At 40.7% G+C, this 20181-nt stretch overlaps 1 protein-coding gene across 7 annotated transcripts in view; it reads right to left on the bottom strand.

Annotated features, from left to right (window-relative positions):
• Positions 1–20181, bottom strand: part of RUNX2 (RUNX family transcription factor 2) — a 222479-nt gene that overhangs the window by 136271 nt on the left and 66027 nt on the right. For all 7 annotated transcript variants that reach the window (XM_086461652.1, XM_086461653.1, XM_086461654.1 and 4 more), the window contains 2 exons: positions 14297–14453; positions 8526–8630 (listed from right to left, as the gene is read on the bottom strand). In XM_086461652.1, coding sequence (XP_086317778.1) covers positions 8526–8630; positions 14297–14453 — 262 coding nt within the window. The remainder of the gene's footprint in view (positions 1–8525; positions 8631–14296; positions 14454–20181) is intronic.

Raw genomic sequence — 20181 nt, 5'->3', positions numbered from 1 at the left:
TTGTCTTCTTTTGCAAATCTAATCTAGGCTTTACCATATATAAACAAACACATACCTGGTACTACATCCGTGCCTGCAAGTGCCTACTCCTTTCCAACAAGATGCTGCATCAATGTGAAACCGCTGTATATCATTTTCTACACGTCTCACGACATGTGAAGTGATACTCTGGGATTTAACGAGCTAGATCCCTGTTTCTAACAAATTAAACTACAAACGCAAGAGCTGGACTCATCCATTTCTTTCACAGCGCACTTCGGTGGTGCTTGTGGAGGTGATGATTTTCCTGTTGAGCTCTAAGGGCAATGAAACAAAACACCATCAAGTGCCTCTGACTGCACATGACATTTAAGACGTGTCTACTGCTGCAGGAATGCAAGAATGAGAAAGTGTACGAAGATTCAAGGAAGCAGACAACTAATTGGCATTACTCACATGGATTACAGACAGGCAGGAAGCAGATTCTACACTTGTAAGCACACTGATTAATACCTGTTTGGCATCCTGAATTTAAATTAGCAGGGCTACTAAAGAAGCAGCGTATTATGAAGTGGGAGTAAAGTTCACCAAATGCAGGTACAAGAGCTTGAAGAGCGATGGAAGCAACAAAAATTTATGCCAGCAATAAGCAGGTAAAAGGGTTTGCCTTCCCACGCTGTGGGAAAGATTACATCTCAGAACCAAAGGAGAATGGGCAGCATGTTAAGTCTGGATTAGGAAGGAACAATTAATATGTTCTGACGCGAAGCAGGAATATTGGAAACATGGAGCATTTCCCAGTGTTAGGAAAACCTTCAAATGTGTTCCCCAATATTCTTCACCTTTAGGTAACGCCTATAAAGTGTAATATCACCTTTATATTGTTCCTTATGCAGCTGCAATATTTTTATTAGCATGAGAATCTTATTGAATACTATGCCTACAGCTAAATAACCTGAGTTTTAATCTCAGCAGTTCACACAAGCCAAGCTGAGTAGGACCTCAGCAGTACTTGACTACCAAAATCCTGCAAGAGGTGGTAACGATGCCGTAGTAGACAGCATCTTTTTTCAAAGTATGTGTGCATTGCACTCATTATGGCAGCTGTATAGACACTTCAAAGTCAGCTTTAAATAATTCCTTACGTTGTCAGAAAGGTAGCATGGACAGTTCACAGCTCAAACAAAGACAAAGCATCTACCCAAGAAGCGGGGCAAACAGTTGGTTAACCCGTGCTGAGCTCCGTGTTACCTGTGACTGTACTGCTATCACTACCTTAGCACTAACACTAGAACACGTTCCCTGAATTTTGCAGCAGTCATTAAGTACACCTTAGGACCACAACATTTCCTACCCTCATCTGATTTCAGCCATCTCAAAACCAGGGGGCTAGGCTAGGCTAGTCATCTAGCCCCCATTTACTATCAATGGAAAGGGACAGATAGTTCTAAAGGGCAGTTCATTGCACTCTCAGATAGGCATCGATAGGTGGGATGAATCACTCTGCAAGTGCCTGTGTCTTTTCAGTCACTTCAGAGGAAACCTATCCTACATGTTTAATTTCTGGAGAGCTGAGAGCCACCCTCAGTCAGCAGTGAGCCACTATGGTGCTGAGTAAGCTAGTCTACTGTAGACAAGATATGTAACACGGGATCTGAGCAGACACACACTTTAAGGAACCCAGTTCTTCATAAGAGTAACGTTTCCTGTGTCCCAAACATACTGCAGCATGAGGTCATTGCTAAGTTTCTTCCCCTGAAGTTTCAATTAAGTATGATATTCTTCCTCATTTCCTCTTCTGCATTCCTTGTCTGGTTAAATCAGCATCTGTGTTTCACGTCTGGGATGACCATGTTTCAGTGGAGAATGAAGTTTAGGCAGAGAATAAAAATAAATGTTATAAAAACCTTAGAAAGAAATTTGGGATTGCCAGCAAGGAAGAACTACGTAAGTACTCTACTTAAACTGCTCTGATGCAGCAACTCTCAGGGGTATTTGCCCTTTTCCCTACTTCCCAACCCGCTTTGGAAAGTGGAGGGAGAGGTATAAGAGGTGCTACACTGAAGCATGAGAAAAAAATTCTGATATCAGTAGCAACAAGCTAAATGTATTTCAAAAGTTTAATGCATTCAAATGTATTTCCTCCTCTCTTGTAAGGAAAGTATAGAACAAAATGGTCTGGGAAAAGCTACTCTAATGCCTTCTTTTATACCATCTTTCTCCACGGTATCTACATAGAGTAGAGTCATAGAATTACAAAAATGGCTTTCGCTTTTCCTTTCCTCGTAGTCGTGCCGTATGGACATGCAGAACAAACTCACTTCCACCACTGACTTCATTTGTTTAGTTATAACACCTTTTCCCATCTGTATTTTTAATGGAGGCTGTAAGATATTTGGGGCAAAACTCTCTTATCATAGGACTATGCAGCATGGCTATGCAGAGGGGCCATGATTTTATTTGTGGCTTGGAGAGACATTTTGAACACGAACAGCAATAGCTACAGTATCAGAAAAAACATCGTGATGGTCATCTTACATGCCAAATGTACTAGGAATAGACTGTTTGGAAGCAGCGTTCCCTCCACAATGGGATGGAAACAATCTGTTCTGTTGACAAATACAAACTGAGACTGTATTACTACTGGTGAGGAGTCTTAGGGAATGGTTTTATCCACAGACTTGCCCGTTTGTTTTACATCGTCTTCTCAAGGCCTTTTCCCTCTCATGGTAACAGTGGATACATGGTCACTATGTCACCTCCCTGGGCAGCAATGTCTTCCTACGGACAGAGCCAGCCGCTGTCACGTAGATCACCGAGATTTCAGAACAGCAGCGAATTAATTCAAGCCATGAGTGAAGTAAGTAGGTTTTGCTTTCATTTTACCCTACACACCACACCAGTAGATAAAAGTCACGATCACCGGAAAAGAAATTATTTTTACTCTGGAAGTCTGTTCCTCAGAAGATGAGTTTTTATGCATCAGCCCCTCTCTAGCTGCAATGGAAAAAAACAAGAACTGACTGGTCCTTGGGATGCAGCTACCATCCCCAACAGCCTCCTGGCTACTTTGTTCCACAGGCATGCGTCGTGGTCGGGGTAGCTGTAAGAAGCCCTGCTCTGTTGGTTACACACCCATCTTAAACGTAAACCTAAACCACTGGCATATATAATGCCACCTTTGACGAGGAATACTTGAATCATCCCACCAGTTTCTTACAGCCTCTGGGAACACTCAGGAGCTCTGGTCCCCAGCTAGTACGCTTTTGTGAAATTACACATTCGCAAAAAAAATAAACCAGCAGTAAACGATAGCGAGTGAAACTATGATGGCTTGCATTTTACACTGCAAAAAGGAACTGGTGTTGTACCACTGAAATCAGAAACACCACAACTCCTTCCTGGGGACCTGAGCACAGGAGGTCAGGTCCCAGCCTGTAAGTGGACTGCGGTCATGCTCAAATACGTTGACAATAGTCACAGAAAAGAACCTAAACTCCATAGCACAGCCACGCTGAACATTGCTTTGGCTGTATAATCACATTTTGCCTCATTTCTTACAAAGGGGCATTATAACGCAAACGTTAAGCTTTATAAAGTCATCTAGAACAACTTGCAAACTGCCAGACCGCCCACTCTGCCTTCCTCTGCTCCCACTTACACTGGGAGAAATCCGGAATAACCCAGCCAATCTCAGTAGAGATTTGTCACTCTGAAAGACACCAGCGCGAGTCACAGATTTTCTAACTTCGGTTTGGATGAAAACGCAGGATTCATTCATCGTATCTCAGGGTATTTAGCATTGACTTTAATTAAAAACCTCCTCGCATGCAGATGCAAACTTCCGTGTTCAGTGTCTGCAACGCATTGCTTGAAAAAACTGTGATGCTCCATTTACAGTCTGAGGGAGATGCACAAAGTAGGACCTTTCCTCTTGTTCTGCAAGCTCTCTCTTTCTCTGCACTGCCCCCATTTACCACGCTGCAAAAAACCACAGTCAAATCAATATATTCCTGGGAAGGAAGGGGGGGGGGGGGGGGGGGGCTGGTAGAGTGGTTTTTGAAGGCGAGCCAGAGAATATTCTAACTGGGGGACACACAGCGTGTTTTAACTGCTGTGATAATTCTGCATAAAGAGATGTTAAGGATCTAGCTCCTTGCTGCAGCATGCCATGTGTCCCTGAATAAAATTACTGCCATGCAGGCTGTTAGCAGAGGAATGCGTAAACAGACAATGTATCCTTGCATCAGTTCCACAAAAAGTTGCACAACACAAATGCCTCTCGATGTGTCATTTCCTGCTTGGCCACCAGCCCAGCTCCTGACAGGCAGTCAACAAAAAAAAAAAAAAAAAAAGAAAAGAAAAAGAAAAAAATTACAAAAAAAAAAAAATACTGAAAGATTTAAAGCTATTCTACTCCAAAGCACATTCCACTAGCCCCAGACTTATCCCTCCACCCTCTGCCTTTGAAAGGGAAGAGGGAGAACTTCCTAAAAACTGTTATGGTTTTAAGTCGAGGAATCTCAAAAATCTCAAATCACTTATCTGCGTTTTATAAGCCGGGTCGGCCAAACAGTTAATACAAAGGCTGAGCAGAACCTCTCACTGGCTTTCGCTGGCTTCTGCAGCGTGCAGAGACAAAAAGGCGATGTTTGCTCATACCTTTCATCATGTGTGCACCTTGCGAGCTGCGGCAGCAGGGAAATATTCGGGAGCTGAATGACATAAAGCAGTTTTCTCCTACTGAAACACTCCAGTTCAAAGCTCAGAACTACTTTTCCATTCATGCTGATAAAGAAACTTGTGGCCGGGGACTTGGGAGACTACCTTTAATTAGAGACGGACTGAACTCTTTGCAAGCCAGGCAATATATAAAAATATAGAGACTTCTCCTCCCTCCTTCCTCATGAGTTCCCTCCTGACTGGGTTTCTATCAAAAGCAGCCAGAAAGGAGGACATGTCTCTTATTTGAAAGGTACCACTATGGAAAGGCAAATCGTTATTTCTGTATTTGTAATGAGGTAAGGCAAAGGCATTAAAGGGGGGTTTAGTAGAGGTTTGGGGTTTTTTTGTTCTGCTTTTTTTTCTTTTTTTCCCCTTTTAATTCCTTTGCAGTGATCTCTTTCTATCTGTCGGTCAGTTATGACCTCATGACAACTTATTTCTCCGAAAACTTCTTTCAGCCCTCCCAGCTGGAAGGCAGCTCTGCTGGCTATGATATGCATATGGCAGGGGTTTCATCCTGGATATGAGGAGAGAAAAATATCTGCAGGATTTCCCAATGATTCCCAAATATCTTATACAATCCTGTCTCTAGACTCCATCACTCAAGAGTTTGCTACCTCATTCCAGCACAAAAACTGTGCAACACAGTAGACATCCCTGCATGGTAATCTAGATAGACTGAAATAGATAATTAAAAATAAATAAATCTTTTCCAAGGAAAAATCATCAGAAGGCCTTTTCTCATATAGAAATGGGCAGGTTTTCCTAACAGAGCAACCTGACATCACAGTCTCTATTAAAATATTTTAAAATAATAACAGAGAGGCAAGGCAGCAAGCTTCTACAAGCACATGTTTAATACGACTAAATGGCACTTACATTTAAGAACCTGACTTTCTGAAGTGCTGAGCATCCAAAACACCAACTGGAGTCACTGCATGCCATGACTGTTCAGCACTCTTAAAGGCAGGCTCTAAATGATTGTGATATCTGTCATGGCATTGCTGCTGCTCCTGCTGCTGCTGGAAAGCACACAGCATTCGTTTGCTCCAGTCAACTTGCCAAGAGAAGGTCAGAGTGCCTTGCCTATAAACAAGCCTTACAAATTCACGATCTAAAGCATGATGTCATGTCTTAAAATGATAAGCTGGCAACAAAGTAAATGACATTTTGTAAAGATGTGCATAATTTTATGTTTACGCTACTTAGAATGAAGGTTCTAATAAGTCATCGGTTGTGTTCCTTTAAAGGGAAGTTTTATAACTGAGATGAATCACAACTGCAAAAGATCAAAGTTAAAAAACATCAATGATGCCATGGGGTACTTTTTAATCTTGTAATGAATGATGATCATGTGCTCTTAAGAAGTTGGTCCAACTGCCAACGCCAGATGTGTATATTAAGAAAAAAGTTGTTTGTGATGTGACAGCTCTGGTTGAGCTGCCAGAGAGAGGAAAACTAGGATAACATGCTTGAGATGTTGGAGTGAAATACAGATCCTGGCAGAGAGGGGCACTATTTACCGATACATAATTTGTTAAGAAAAACACATTTGCTACCAGAACCGCTCAGTGACTTGAATTCCTTATTGCCCCCAACCACCTCATTTTCCTTATGCAACGTAAATGCCAGATACATTTCTCGAACAATTACTACCAAACAGTCATACATCCACATGAGTGCAGGGGCTGTCAGAAGGAAGCAGAACTTCAGTGAAACTCCCACAGCTCAGTGGAGCTACTCTTTCCCTGAAGATTCAAGTCTAATAACTAGTCATTCTGGAGGTGTCATAGCTTTGAAAGTATCAGACTGCAATAACGAAACCTGCAGAACCAAACTGACCCCAGGGTAGAGCTTCACGAAGTAGTCAGGCAAAATATCAAAATTCAAATGGCATTCAAGCTCACATTTGGCTTTCTTTGAAAACAAAGCTGAAGAAAGATACAGTAACTCCATCTAGGCTATAAGAGCTAAGTTACTGAGCATTCCTAGGTTCAGCTGTTCAGTGAGAATAGCACACTGGTATCACGTACAGAAGCCTTTCAGGTCTAAACCAAAAAACTCCAGCAGAACTTGGAAATCTTACTAAGTCATACAAACACAGCCTCACTTTTAATCTACTGATCACCAAAATGGTTAGTCCCAAGGCAAGCAGGTCCCCTTTCTGTGCTACACAGGACAGTCCACACTATTCTCTGCAAACCACTCTGCTCTTTCACAGCAGTTCTGTCCTCTGTTGGGAGATCTCCTCTTTTGCGGATGCCTCAATACATACACAAAAGCAGCCTCCAAATGGGAATGGCTAAATGATATATAACTTATTCCCTGGTTTTTACTCCATGAATGCAGTTTGCCCAGTGTCTCCAAGCAAGCTACATAGAGCACCAGCTGCAGATGAAAATTAAAAATGGGAACTAATTCAGCTTGGGAGAGAAGACAGAACAAAAATCCCCTCGCTGTGACAGATGGACACCTCAGCTGTGAGCTGCTAGCAATGCAAGTATCTACGTAATGAAACTTATCCATAGCTACTTGCTTTTTCTTATCTGTTACTCAAGGTGAAACTCTATAGCCTGGACAGCTCTTACAGAAGGCATTTCAGTTCCCATCTCTCAGTGTAAGAGGAGGTGACACTGCAACGTGTTTTAGCAGGAGAAACACTTAACTGCATGAATTCTGTCTACTTCATTCTACTTCTTCTGTCGTTGCGGTATTTTAAACAAAACTCCATGAAAGACCCTTAAAGGTGTCATTCATATGTGCAGATCAAAGGCAAAATAATTATTTGAGATGCTTCCATTATAGGGATTTTTTTAATGTGGTTATTCATCAAATAATTCTTAAACTCTAGATGTAATTTAAATACAGCTATATCTGGTTAATCCAATCAATTTAGAAAGAGTGGTTCTAGTTAGATTATAAAAAAACCTCCAGAACTGTCTCATCAGTGATACTCATATGATGTGAGACTGGTTACCAGCTAAATGTGCTAGACAGAGAGACAGCTGTACAAACCATGATGGATTAACCAGACTTGACTGCACCTAAAAATAAGTGCTACCCATAAAAATGCTAGAACATGACAAAACAGAATTGTCATAAAAATATAGCCAGTGATCACTGCTAATAGATTCTTAGTAAGTTAGGAGGGTGCATGGCTATGAGATAAATGTGCTGAGTGAAAATCTGCTGGACTATGTTTAAATAAAATATACTTTCTGTGCACAAATAAGAAACAAAGACCATGCTGTTGATATACTGTTATCTTTCTTTGGCCCCCAGGGGTCTATGATGAGTCCATAGCTGAAAACCAATTTCAGGTATGATGAGATTAACCAGGTGCATTAATTATCTGATGGCAAAAGAATTTAAGGGCAAACAAAAAGGCACTCGATCGTAGATTTTCTCTCTGCACTAGGACTCATCCTGAAAGATCAGTCTCCTATTTTGTTCTAAACATCTTCAGCTGGAAGCTTACAGGAGCTTAGGGAGTTCAGCATGTTGTAGGATTGTATCTTTTACACCTAAATCAGATTATATATAAATACAGTGGGTTTAGTTCTCATTTACACTGGCAGATAATGTATCAAGACCTTGATGTGAATGAGAATCAGGTTCGTGATTGGCCAAATTCAGCCAAGCACTTAAGTGTGTGTTTAATGCAAGTACGTGTGTGGTCCAATCGACTCCAAATTAAGCATGCGCTTACACATCTTGCTGAGCAAGAATCAATGTTTGACAAAGATATATATTTCATTTACGGGTCTCTGTTCAACAAAATTAAGCAGATGTAAGTGCAAAAATAAGAACATAATACTCACTTCTTGGCTCCCTTGGCCCATCCACTGTAACCTTTATAGCTCTGTGGTATGTAGCGACTTGGGGGGGATTTGTCAGGACAGTTATTGTCAAAGTAAAGCTCTTCCCTACAAAGGGAAAAAAACAACAAGGAATGAGTGATTACAACATGAAAACAGTCACATGCATGTTCAGTAAAGAATCGGAGACGTTTAAAATTATTCCCTGTCGTTACCACAATCGTGAAAATTAAAAACATAACTGACCATAGGAGTTTTCTTCCCCTTCAGTTTTACTCTATGTCAAGAATATGTCCATGTGTTGACAATCTAAATGTTTCTTATTTAATAATGGGTCATCATACAATGACAGAACAAAAGTGATTCACTGCTGAGGACAAGCCAAATTCTTTGCTGTATTGAAAGTGGTGTAAATTCAGAGCAAGTCAGATAATTTAAAAATTTACTCCAGTTTTGCAGCTGTGTGACAGAGAGCAGAATGTGGCCACATGTTATTTACTTCACACAGTTTTATCATTTCATTTGTTTGACTTGACTACAATAAGATGAGGAAAGAATATATTTTCCTCCTGGGAGTCATTTTAATGGGGAATCAGTGTCTCCTGTCCTTCATATGCCAGGGGTGATATAATGATATCATTATCACTGGAACACACTTTTTTTTTTTTCCCCAACATATATTCCACCTACGAAACACTAAGAAAGCCCCCAACTTTCCTGTGAGGGTGAGAAACTGCTGTGTGCACGTTGCTATTGTTAAGTCTGCTTTTTTTTTTTTTTTATTTTTCAAAGTTTGAATTCACACAGAGATTGCACAAGATCATCTGCAGCCTTTAGCTGAATGAAAACGCTAAAAAGAAATAAATAAAGGGAGCTGCCTGCGCCTGAGCGCACATTCTCAGAAGGCGCTGGCCCCCGTTCGGGAGACTCACTGACAGTTGTAATCTGTTAGATATGCAACGGTTAGTCATGTCAGATAGTCAAAACTGAAAACTGTTTCAAGACAGGAAAAGGTGGGCGTACAACAGTGACTCAATAAAACAGTCAGCAATCTTCGGCCTTCATGCTCATTTAAGCTACTTTACCAGACACTTAAAACTCTTCCCCCCCCCCCCCCCCCCCCCTTGTGTGTATACGTGCATTTTTGTTGCTAGGGCTTTTCCTCTAGCTGAACTCTGAAGGCATTCAATCAAGACACAAATCTTAAACGATATGTAACAGCGTAAACTTAGTGCAGTTTTTTTGACTCTAATATAGAACAGCTTATATATGAGGCATAACACAGAACAGAGCTTTGGCTGTCAAATCTAGTAATTGGTCTTTCTTTCTGGTCCAAGTCGCATATCCCCCAAACCTGCCTGAGACACGCATCATTTATTATCAGGAGTGCAACTTCAAACTGTCTTGGCTATATTTTTCACAAACTAGAATGTGACATGGATTTTTTTTTTAGGGAAATATAACTGCCATTGAGAGTAAAATGATTTTCCAGGTGTAGCTGCGCTCCAGCTGTGCCCACCTCTCAGAGAGATGCAGGTTAGAGGGGAGGTCAGGACCCTGGCAAAGGCGCAAAAACGTCAGGAGGCTGAATTCTGCCTCAGCGGAGATACGTGGCTGAAGGTGGCTTCCCCCAGTTTCATCGGGACATGGATTATTTCTCAGATCTTTTGAGAGCAATCATCACAGGAGAAGAGTTAGGTGTACGTAGGATGTCCAGTCTTTGTCCAGTCCTGCCTATCCGCCATCCCCAGAGGTAAACCGTGTGCCCTGCCAGCGTACAGCGTGTGGTGCAGGCAGCCATCAGACATACAGCAACAGCCCTACTGAAGCACATCGCGCCTCCACGCCTGCTTGTTTAGGGCTGAAAAGGGTCCATGCCTTTTATCCCTCTCCAAGTAGGAATTCAGCCTATTGCTTGGATATATACAATTCGCCAGGGACAGGTTTAACGCCTCCTTCAGTGCCAGCTTATCACGTCAAAAAGTTCTGACTACAAAATTGTGTGATGATGCTGTTCAGATCACAGATATCCATATGAAATGGGTAGAATATTATCAGTAACAAAGATACTAAAGGGGTTTTCCATATACCTTTGAATGAAGAATTTGGCTTTCCAATGCTACCATTCTATTTATATGCCCGATCCACATAAAAGTCTGTCATGACTAAAAATTAACCCAACAAAATATACTGTTTGTAAGACCCTGTACAATCATGTCTGCATTATTTTCTGTGCTAAATATATCTCAACAGAAACAGTGGCCAGAAAAAATGCATTCCTTCATATCCAAGAGCTACGTTTCGACCTCGCCTGTGAGCACTTCTAAATCATCACCTCTCAGCCAGCCTAAGCTGAACAGGTAAGCATCTAATTTGAAAGGGAAATTGGTTTTGTTCCCTAACTGGTATTCTACCAAACCAAAGAATTAATGAAGTAATGCTGATGAAGCCCCCTTGCACTCGGCAAGGAATACATCACTTCATCGTGGGCAGCTGCGTGGCCCTGCCAGCATGCTCAGGTTCCAGAGCTTTCAAGAGATGATTTACATATTACAGGATTAAGAACAAAATAAATTTTTAAGGTTCCCTGTTTCAGTGATGCTTATGCCTTCCATAGATATGTCACAGATATCCCTCCTCAGCTACAAAATCCTTTAATGCACTTTTTATCACCTTTCTTTACTGCCTTTAGTCATTTCAACTATCCACTTTCAGAGGCTAAAGACTAATTGTAATTCTCTTTTATTAAATTCCCCAGCCAAGCAGTCATCTGGCACTATTGCTTCAGTGTGTCTAAACTGTGCATTCTTTGTTATTCACACATGTGAGCCGAGCTGACACAGAGGAGGACGAGAGGGACATATGCTGAAGCACACGGCAAACCCCAGAAATTAGCTTGAAAGGAGACTCGGCAGCTTGTGTGTGTTGCATACTTTTTCAGTTAGATGCTAATGTGATTAAAGTATCAGGACACAACAAAATTAAGGTTATGATCCTTTGCTTATTGAAGACAGGAATTCTTTCTTCTCTGTGCTGTGGATCGGCCTTGTAAAAGTGAGCTACTGCCTCAAAACCACATACAAATAACTTCTGCATTCACATAAAGCGCCCTGGTTACTTGTTCTTATGAATCCAGAAAAGGTGTTTAAGAGAAATTATACAAACAAAAACGTGAAGCTTCTGTCAGGCAAGCAACATTAATATGTACAGAAATCAAGTTTCTCCATTGAGCCATGGGAAGCAAGAGAAAACGTGGGAGAGGAGGTGAAGTGGTAAGTTGATGATTCAGACTTCACAATCAAATTTAGAGATACAGAGATCAAAGAGCGAGCTGTTTAGAAAGATGTAAATCTAAAGTCAGGAACAGGTGTGGATTAGTTTCTTGCCACTGAAAAATGATTTCTTTATTACTTTATTTTTCCTGTTCTACTTCAGGACCTGTATCTACCGATATTTGTCTATGTAAGGAGCTTTCTCACTTCTGTTTGCAACTACTGCTTTCTTGTCCTGCTATTTTAAGCAGAGTTCTAAAAATCTATCATTAATGATAACTCTTTCTCCTTCTCTCCTCTCTCTCTCTCCCCCTCTCTGTTCTAAGTCTGGAAGACAAGTCTGGACCAATTTCACCATCCTGCCTCTGGCAGCAGAATGCAGCATTTCAGATCCTCCACCGAGTCCCGGCTGCTTCAAAGGAAAAGCCCTACTTTCTTCCGTTAAGATCATAAGAAATATAGGGGGAGGGGGTCAGCTCTGTTTGGACATAATTACACTTCATCAAAAGAAGCTTTCTTCATCTTCCATGCGTGAAAAGTCTGCAAGCAGTTAAGTCTGTCTTTTTTCTTCCTTTTTTTTTTTTTTTTAAATATAAAAATTGCTATTTGGGAAACTAGCCAAAACTCAGAAAGCCAATATAGTAAAACAGTGCACACCCTTTGTTTTTCTTTGAAGTCTCTTAAATAAATATGTTGAGGGTTTGAAAAGTACACTATCACTTTTCCATAGATTCTACCCAGATTGATCAGAGAAAAAATCTATTCCAAGTCTGCAAGATACAAATATAAATTAAACTACTGGAACCAAATTTTAGGAGGTTTGTGTTTGTATGTGTCTGTAGCCGTATCTACTGAGGCTTCAGGCCCTCTATTTCATTTCCTATGCTTTAATAAAAAGTATATATCATAGGTTTCAAATGAAATCCACAGATCAGAGGTAGTACATCACATTTCAGTTCTTTTTCAGCACTACTGAAAGACTGATACACTACTGAACTTATACTGTAAGGCAGCAGTAGTGATAGAGCCAGAGAACTTTCAAACCTAATCCATCAGCAGAATAACAAAGCAGATGGGTTCTTTTAAAGAAAGCAAGACAAATGGAAGAGAGAGGTAACACCTTATCCAAAAGGGCAATGAATTACGTATTTATATTGCACTACTGTTGCAATAGTTACTCTGTCTTCCAAGTTATTCTTTATTATCGATACTTTTCAAGTTGTAAAATGATAAAGAGAACTGTTGGCCAGGCCATTAAAATAACAAAATAGCCACTGTAAGCCATGCTTATGGACTCAGTTTCACAAAGCACTTGCAAAAGTGTGCTGACTCATTTAGATTATCTAGGCCTCTGTCATATGTTTAATTTTTATTTTTGGACAAATACTCTTTCCTTCCTTAAGATGAATTACAACTGCTTTCTAAAGAATATTACTGTAAAATTAGCTTTATTGCTAATTTCTCAGTGCAACTGTTCAGATTCTGTTGCTTTGTTTTGTCCCATGCAGGGCTAGTTTAAAAAAAATAATAATTACTTCAAATACATAAAGGAAAAAATACGTAGGTTGAATCAATGACAGATACAACAAACCCCTCTGAAGATTCCTGAAGCAAAAACTGAAGTGCCAGCTTCCTTCAAGCTATCCTTTCAATCATTATCTGAAATTTGAAAGCAGCTACAAGACTCTTAAAGAGGAATTCTTGCAGACTTGCAATGATTACAAAGGCTTTCTATGAGTGCACTGTCGTTTCCAGATTATAGGAAGCTCCTAAACAGCTGGAAGACAATGACAGCACTCTATATATCTTCAAAAAAAAGTAAAAAATAATAATTGAAAGTTACCCTGTCATTTAAAGTAAAGTTTAAACTTAGTTCAAGCCCAAGCTTACCAGGAATTCATAAAAAGTGAGCCAGTTTACTTAAAAGAAAACTATGGCTTATTTTTGCAGGTCATATGCAGTTTGATTGTAAAGGGCAGGGAAGTCACTAGAAAGCTTTCCACCAATAGCTGTAAGCCTTTAAAGATGTATGCTCTTAAAGAATATAACCTATAGCACATGTGATATGCAAAAGCCCCTTAATTATAGGTCTTTTACAACTTCAGAAGCAGCTCTACTGCTAAAGGGAATTCTCCATCTCTCACTGCCATGGCCTGAGATACACTCTGTGACTCCACATAACCCAGGTCACAAATACCCCCATTTCCTTCTACCTTTGCTGTGTGATTAAAATAGGGAAGGAGGTATTCTGTGAATCATTTTTCAAAACCCGTGTCTCATAAAAATGTACGAAGACATGAGGAGTCAGAAAAACTTAGGAGGAGCTCTTAACTTGCTTTGCACAAATGCTGAAGTTTGCAAATAAAACATGCACTCATCCCTCCAAATGAAAGGCCGACAGCAATTTATTTACAGGTTAATCAGAATTTCATTGCAAAGTAAGTTTTTACGTCTAGACGTTGTTCTTACTTCACTACGGACACAGAAAACGCAGCGGCCTACCTCTTCCACTTCTGCCCACAAATCGCAAGTCATTAAATCTGGCCACCTGGTTCTTCATCACGGCAGAAGCGTTTCGCAGCTCTGCAGAGTAGTTCTCGTCGTTTCCAGCCATGACAGTGACCACCGTCCCATCAGGCACTTCTCCTAAGGCCACCACCTGTCAAAAGGGGAAGACAACCACAACTCGTGAAGCAACACTTTGAAAACGCGTGTCTCCGTCCCAGCTTTGCAGGCTGCCATGCTCATTACGAAGCTCTGTGGCAGCTCCTCCGGCCCACTGTGGTGAAGAGTCATGTACGAGCTGAACACAGAACAAAGTGCCACATCAAACAAAGAAACATCTTGTATTGTCTCCCTTTCTCATAGCCTAATAGGGAGTTTCTTCTTTGTCACATTTCTTCAGAAACATTCAACATCCTTATGTAGAGTGTATGGTTTAACGCTTCCTGAAGGCCAACTTTGTTCTTAGCAACCAGTGAGCTGCGAGAAAACACGAGGCATGGCTCGTATCCATAAATTATACGCGGGAACGCATTTGAAATGGAAAGTTAGAAATTACTATTAGCAGCCTTCTCCCCCAGATTTGGTTCTACTTCTTTGCTGGGTGCACCCATCACCCTTACCCCAGAGCTCCTCAGACTTCAAGCTAGAGAGAAACCTGCCATCTACCCATCCCAGGAGTGGCACCGGGGGCATTAGCAAAGCTCTCCACCCAACACGCTGCTGCGATGGAGCACTTTATGGCTGGAATTCAAACTCTTCAGGTGCAATATAAAACAAAGGCTGTATTTCCTTGCAGGCATGTAAATTTTCATAGCGCTCGTAAGAGTCGCATGTGGTTAGCGCTGATACCTCCCTCAAAATTCCAGGATGAGTGAACAGAAGATATCAAAGTGTTTCTCCTTACGTTTCAGATAGCTGATAGTCTCACTTTTACGCTTCAGTAGTTGTGTAGTGCTCCAACATCTGGTTAGGTAAATGCCACAGAGCAGACAGCTATTGCCTTCTAATTCCAAAATACCAGGGTTACCTACAGTGTTACTCCACTGACTTTTTAAAGTAAAAAAGTTAAACAGCAATACTAAGTTATTAGGAAGGAAATATACGTATTTCTTCACATGGGGCAAAAAAGTCCACAAAAGTATCAAGAAAGTAATTTCCTTTTTCCAGTTAGCTAATACAACTGCTGAAAATAAATTTATAACAAAAACAGAGTCAGAAATATTGCATGGCTAGCTCAAACTTAAAAAAAAAATAATCTTGAGATACAAAGTCTGTCCCCTTGCAGTTTCTCCCAGTTTACAGGGTCAGATATGACTTTTTATGTTATTCAGAGTAATTTATTCTGTCTGCTGAAATATATATTACATTTTGTCAGAAGCCCTGCTTGAAATGTCTTTCCCATAAATGATCCCGGCTGAAACTAATAATTGCAGGTTGCACTGTAATATTAATTAAGAGGAAAGAATGAGGAGTTCTGAATATATAGGGAGAGCATTATGTGCCCAGTGCACTGTACAATGTTCCTCTAAAACAATGAAAGCTACTAACAAAGGCATACAAAATCTGAAAATATTTAGAATAGACTATATTATTGAAAATTATAGCTCGTCTTATTTAAAAGAAATATTGACTAGAAACAAGAAAGCAAAGCTGAAACGCTGTATAAAAAGGATCTACCCTGGTGCTTTTCTGTTTTCCATAAAACACCAGGTAATAGCACCCAAAACTGAAAACCGAGTTTTGCCACAAACTACTGTGAGGTCTCTGTCTACCAAGCAAAGATTTCACTTTAAAGCGATATGAACGCCCCTGAACATAAAAACACAGGAACCACCGCTGTGGATAAGATCTGAGGTCCCACTAGCTCACTGCCTTGGGTCTGACAGCAACCAGGTCTGACGGCTTCAAAGCGAGGTGTAAGGAATAATAAATAATAATCAGATAACAAATAATAATCTGCTGAACAGATTATAAAGCTGAGTCTAACCCTTAATGAAAGGATATTGGCTTAAACTCTAAAGCATGGGGCTTGAGACTACTTAGAAAACACCCCCTTCCCCGTTTGCAATAGCCCACGTTATCTCTGGACAGTCGTGTTACGCACATTAGCATCCAGGGGAGTTGCAACCCATGCTTTTTATATCTCACGAAACAGAAAAAAAATCACATTAACTCCAGAAATGCAAAGAAGTCGAGAGCACAGGAGGAAGTGTGAGTCTGCCAGGGGCCTCGGAAGAGGGAGCGAAATAACTGCAGCCTCAGCTCACCTCTTTCTCTCTAGGTAACCAGAGCACGGAGCAGGCAGCGGCATCACTTCTCCATCTCAACCCGGTCTCCTGAACACGGGTACAGCGTGCAACACCTGGGCAGGAGGGAGCACGACCTCTAAAAAGGTCCCCCCCATCCCCTGTTGCTGTTCAGAGCTTCCCGCCCTACCCTTCCCACTCGACGATGTCAGTTCAATTTGTCAGCTTCGACATGAGCCGAAACCTGCACGTGCTGCTGCCGGAGTCGTTGGGCTGCCAGCGCCTGAGCAAGAACTGCATCATGACTGAAATGCACCGGCTTTTTGATGCAGTGTGATGCAATATCGCTGTTCGTCTCATTTGGAGAAGACCGAAGGAAAAGGCAAACTGAAATCAGAGGTGAAAATAAAAACTTTGGCTGATAAAAGGAAGCCCTATTACATGGGAAGCTCCCCTGGTATGCAACAGAAGTAAAACACTTGTTCTTTTCATAATTTCATACTTTTCTGCCATGAAATACCAGAAGACTATTGCACACACACACATAATAACACCGGTCAGAAAAAAGCTTTGCGATACAATTTGAAATCTGGAGAAATACACATCATTTTGAGATTTTTGAAAAGTAACTTTACATACTGAAAGACCGCTGGCATAAACCTTGATTTGGTAATTTATGCCATGTATCAATCCAAAATTAATTACATATTCTTAGAAAGAGGGTTGTAAATGCACTGTGAAATGAGCAAGGACTGCATAAAAAAGAAAAGATTAAAAGTACCAACAGTGCCCATTCCTCACCTTTTCTTCAAACATAAATATCTTTACTGTTTCAAAATCTTTATTTTCCATATTAAACTACCTACACATTTTGATGATTAAAGGCAGGTTTTGCTTTTGCTTTTTTTTTTTTAACTAAAGCTCAAAAAGGTACACGAAGTCAGATGAAGCCACAAAATAAAACCAAACCAATTCGAACAAGTTGAAAATAACACAATTCTCGTCTGCTTAGGCAACTGTTTGCCCAGTTTCAGTCCAGTGGGATTTGAACTGGCCAAAGTATGTACCCTAAAGACGGAAGTCAGAAGTACGAAGCAAAACTACTATACAACAGCAGGTACTAAGACTTTCTGCAGAATAAAATGCTTGTTTCGAAAAAAAAGATAGAGTACATGCTAACTAATTCCTCCCAAACATTGGTATCTACCACTTCAACAACTTTTCTTGCAGAACACTGAATTCTAACAGCCTCTCCATGTAAAATCTTCCGTATTGAGGATGCCTTCTCCAGAGATTGCCAAAAGAGCATCTGATACTATTAAAAATATTTTAATGTTCTGTAACTTAAAACAGAATAACTGATTTGCACTACTTTTTGTTTCAAAATATACATCTGGGCTGACAATTTATACAGCAGGTTTCAGCTTGAAGCTATTTAAAACAGCTGAGTTATAAACTCTGAAAATTGGGGAGTGGAAGTGGAATTGGAGTGGAAATGCTGACAGACCCTTAACTACTGTGGTGCTACTGGGGAGAGGTTTTAAACTTCACGTCCCTCTTTTTATCCCTCCCTTTAGGTCCACTAAAACTCTTTGCTACTATCAGCATCACACAGAAGCCACTTGTAACATCTAACGTGGCAATTTGGGTCTTTATGACTCTCAGTAAAATCTCCCAGGCAGACACAGAAACAGAGGGCCAAATTCCAACGACTCTGCTCAAATAAAGTACCGCTGGCTATTAAGAAGTGAGTATGATTTGGGCGCGGGTGCCCAGTATCTATTTCTTTTATGGTGGAATATCACCAGCAAGTTAGAAGTATATTAATAGGTATATCTCTAATCCTCTTCCTCACAAACCCAGTTTGCATTAACAATCTTATTAGTTAGTACACTCAACACGGACTCCCTCCCCAGTGCGTGTAAATATTAATAGTTAGAATTCAAATCTAATACTAAGCCAACATTATTTCAAAAAATTATAATCAAACCCAGCCCTGTTTATACCATACTTCCTCTCCTGCATATGATTTATATCTGTTTTTTTAAATCAAAACAGTGCTATATCCCAAGTACTTTTTAACTAGAGATCGCTGCAAGAGAATTATGACACACTTAACACACCACTCAAAACATTATCATCAACGTATTATTTATTGCCAATAAAACTTCAAAAAGTGTGCTTTCTGTGAGCTATTTTACTTTCAAGTTACTGTTGAGCTGAGATTTCTATAGCCTAAATCTGTCTTTTTTTTTTCTTTCCAGAGATAATTCCCATTCTGTTACATCACAGTCAAGTGTTTCGGTGTATGATACATGCAGCTTCTTTCGTCTAAAAGTACTGGAGAGCTACACAAGTTACACTTGAAAAATTAAATGAAGTTTTAAAAGTGGTCAAAACTATCTCAGCTCAAACTCATTTACCAGTAAATAAGGGCGTATATATCTTTGGCGTGTTAGAAAAAGTACACATCGCATGTTGCATGTGAAAACAGAGATGCACCCACAGCGGAAGGGTGCAAGGGGCAACGCAGACTCCTGATGTGTCAGGAAATTGGTCAGATCTATACCTCCCTGTCAGCAATCAAATATAGGACCCAAGTATATGACATATATAAATATGTATTTGTGAACACAGAAAGATTGGGAAATGCTCTAAACCTTTTTCTATCCTTTTATCACACGTAAGCATTCTCATTGTAATAATATTCTAAATATTTTAATATTTAGTTTAGATCTTTCCCTTATTCTAATGAACTCTGACCGCATCCTTTGAATTGCTGTAAGGTAGGAGAAGGCTCAGACATTTCAAATGAAAACTGCAATGCGTGTACAACAATGTAAGAGCTCTCGTGTCCCTTCTATAAAGAGTAACTATAATACCAACTTAATCTAACGCTCAATTAAATTATAATCACAATTCTCTGAAAGCTCCTCCTCCCTACCCTGCAGCCCCTGTGAATCAGAATCACCGTGATCCACACCCAGAGAGCCTTTGAGTGCTACGCCGAGTCACGAAAACAGAAGACACCCCAGTTTTCTGCCATTTCTACTTAGTCCGACCATCACGACCTGCGCAAGCAGGCCCCGTGCAAAGGGTTCCTCCAGGCTCTGCGAGCTGCTTCCCCCCACGCAAGGGCGCTTTAGTCAACTCTCATCTGCACCCCTGCAACATTTTCGAAGCAAAGCTTCATCTTTATCACCGGTCACTTTAACACCAGCTAATTTAACCACTTCTACTAATTTTTTTCACAGATAAACGGCCGTGATAACACAGCCAGCAACCGGGAAACACAAGAACAAGGCGACGTTCTGGAAACGCGCTGGCTGAGACCGTTTCCAAACTCTTCTACCTTTTGCCCGCTTTCCAGAAGCATTATTTTTCACATAGCGGGTGTGGGAGCGATGAGCCCCTCACAGGGACACCCCACCCCGGCTCTGACCCCGTGCCCCCCTCAGGCAGGTGTTCTGGGACGCCCCAGCCATTGGCCTCTCCCTACCAAAGGCCACGGGAGAGAAAACTCCAGGAGGAACGCTTTCAAATATTGCTAGGGGAGGAAAACGGCTTCCTTTAAAGCACGCCGTTATTGTTGTTATTAGTACAGTTTTTTTAAAAAAAAATCTTTTCCTCTCATTA

Source organism: Leptosomus discolor, chromosome 2 (genome assembly GCF_034619465.1).
Source record: "Leptosomus discolor isolate bLepDis1 chromosome 2, bLepDis1.hap2, whole genome shotgun sequence".
Classification (NCBI taxonomy): domain Eukaryota; kingdom Metazoa; phylum Chordata; class Aves; order Leptosomiformes; family Leptosomidae; genus Leptosomus; species Leptosomus discolor.
Note: the sequence above shows the minus strand (reverse complement) of the source record. Positions and strands in the feature narration are given on the sequence as shown.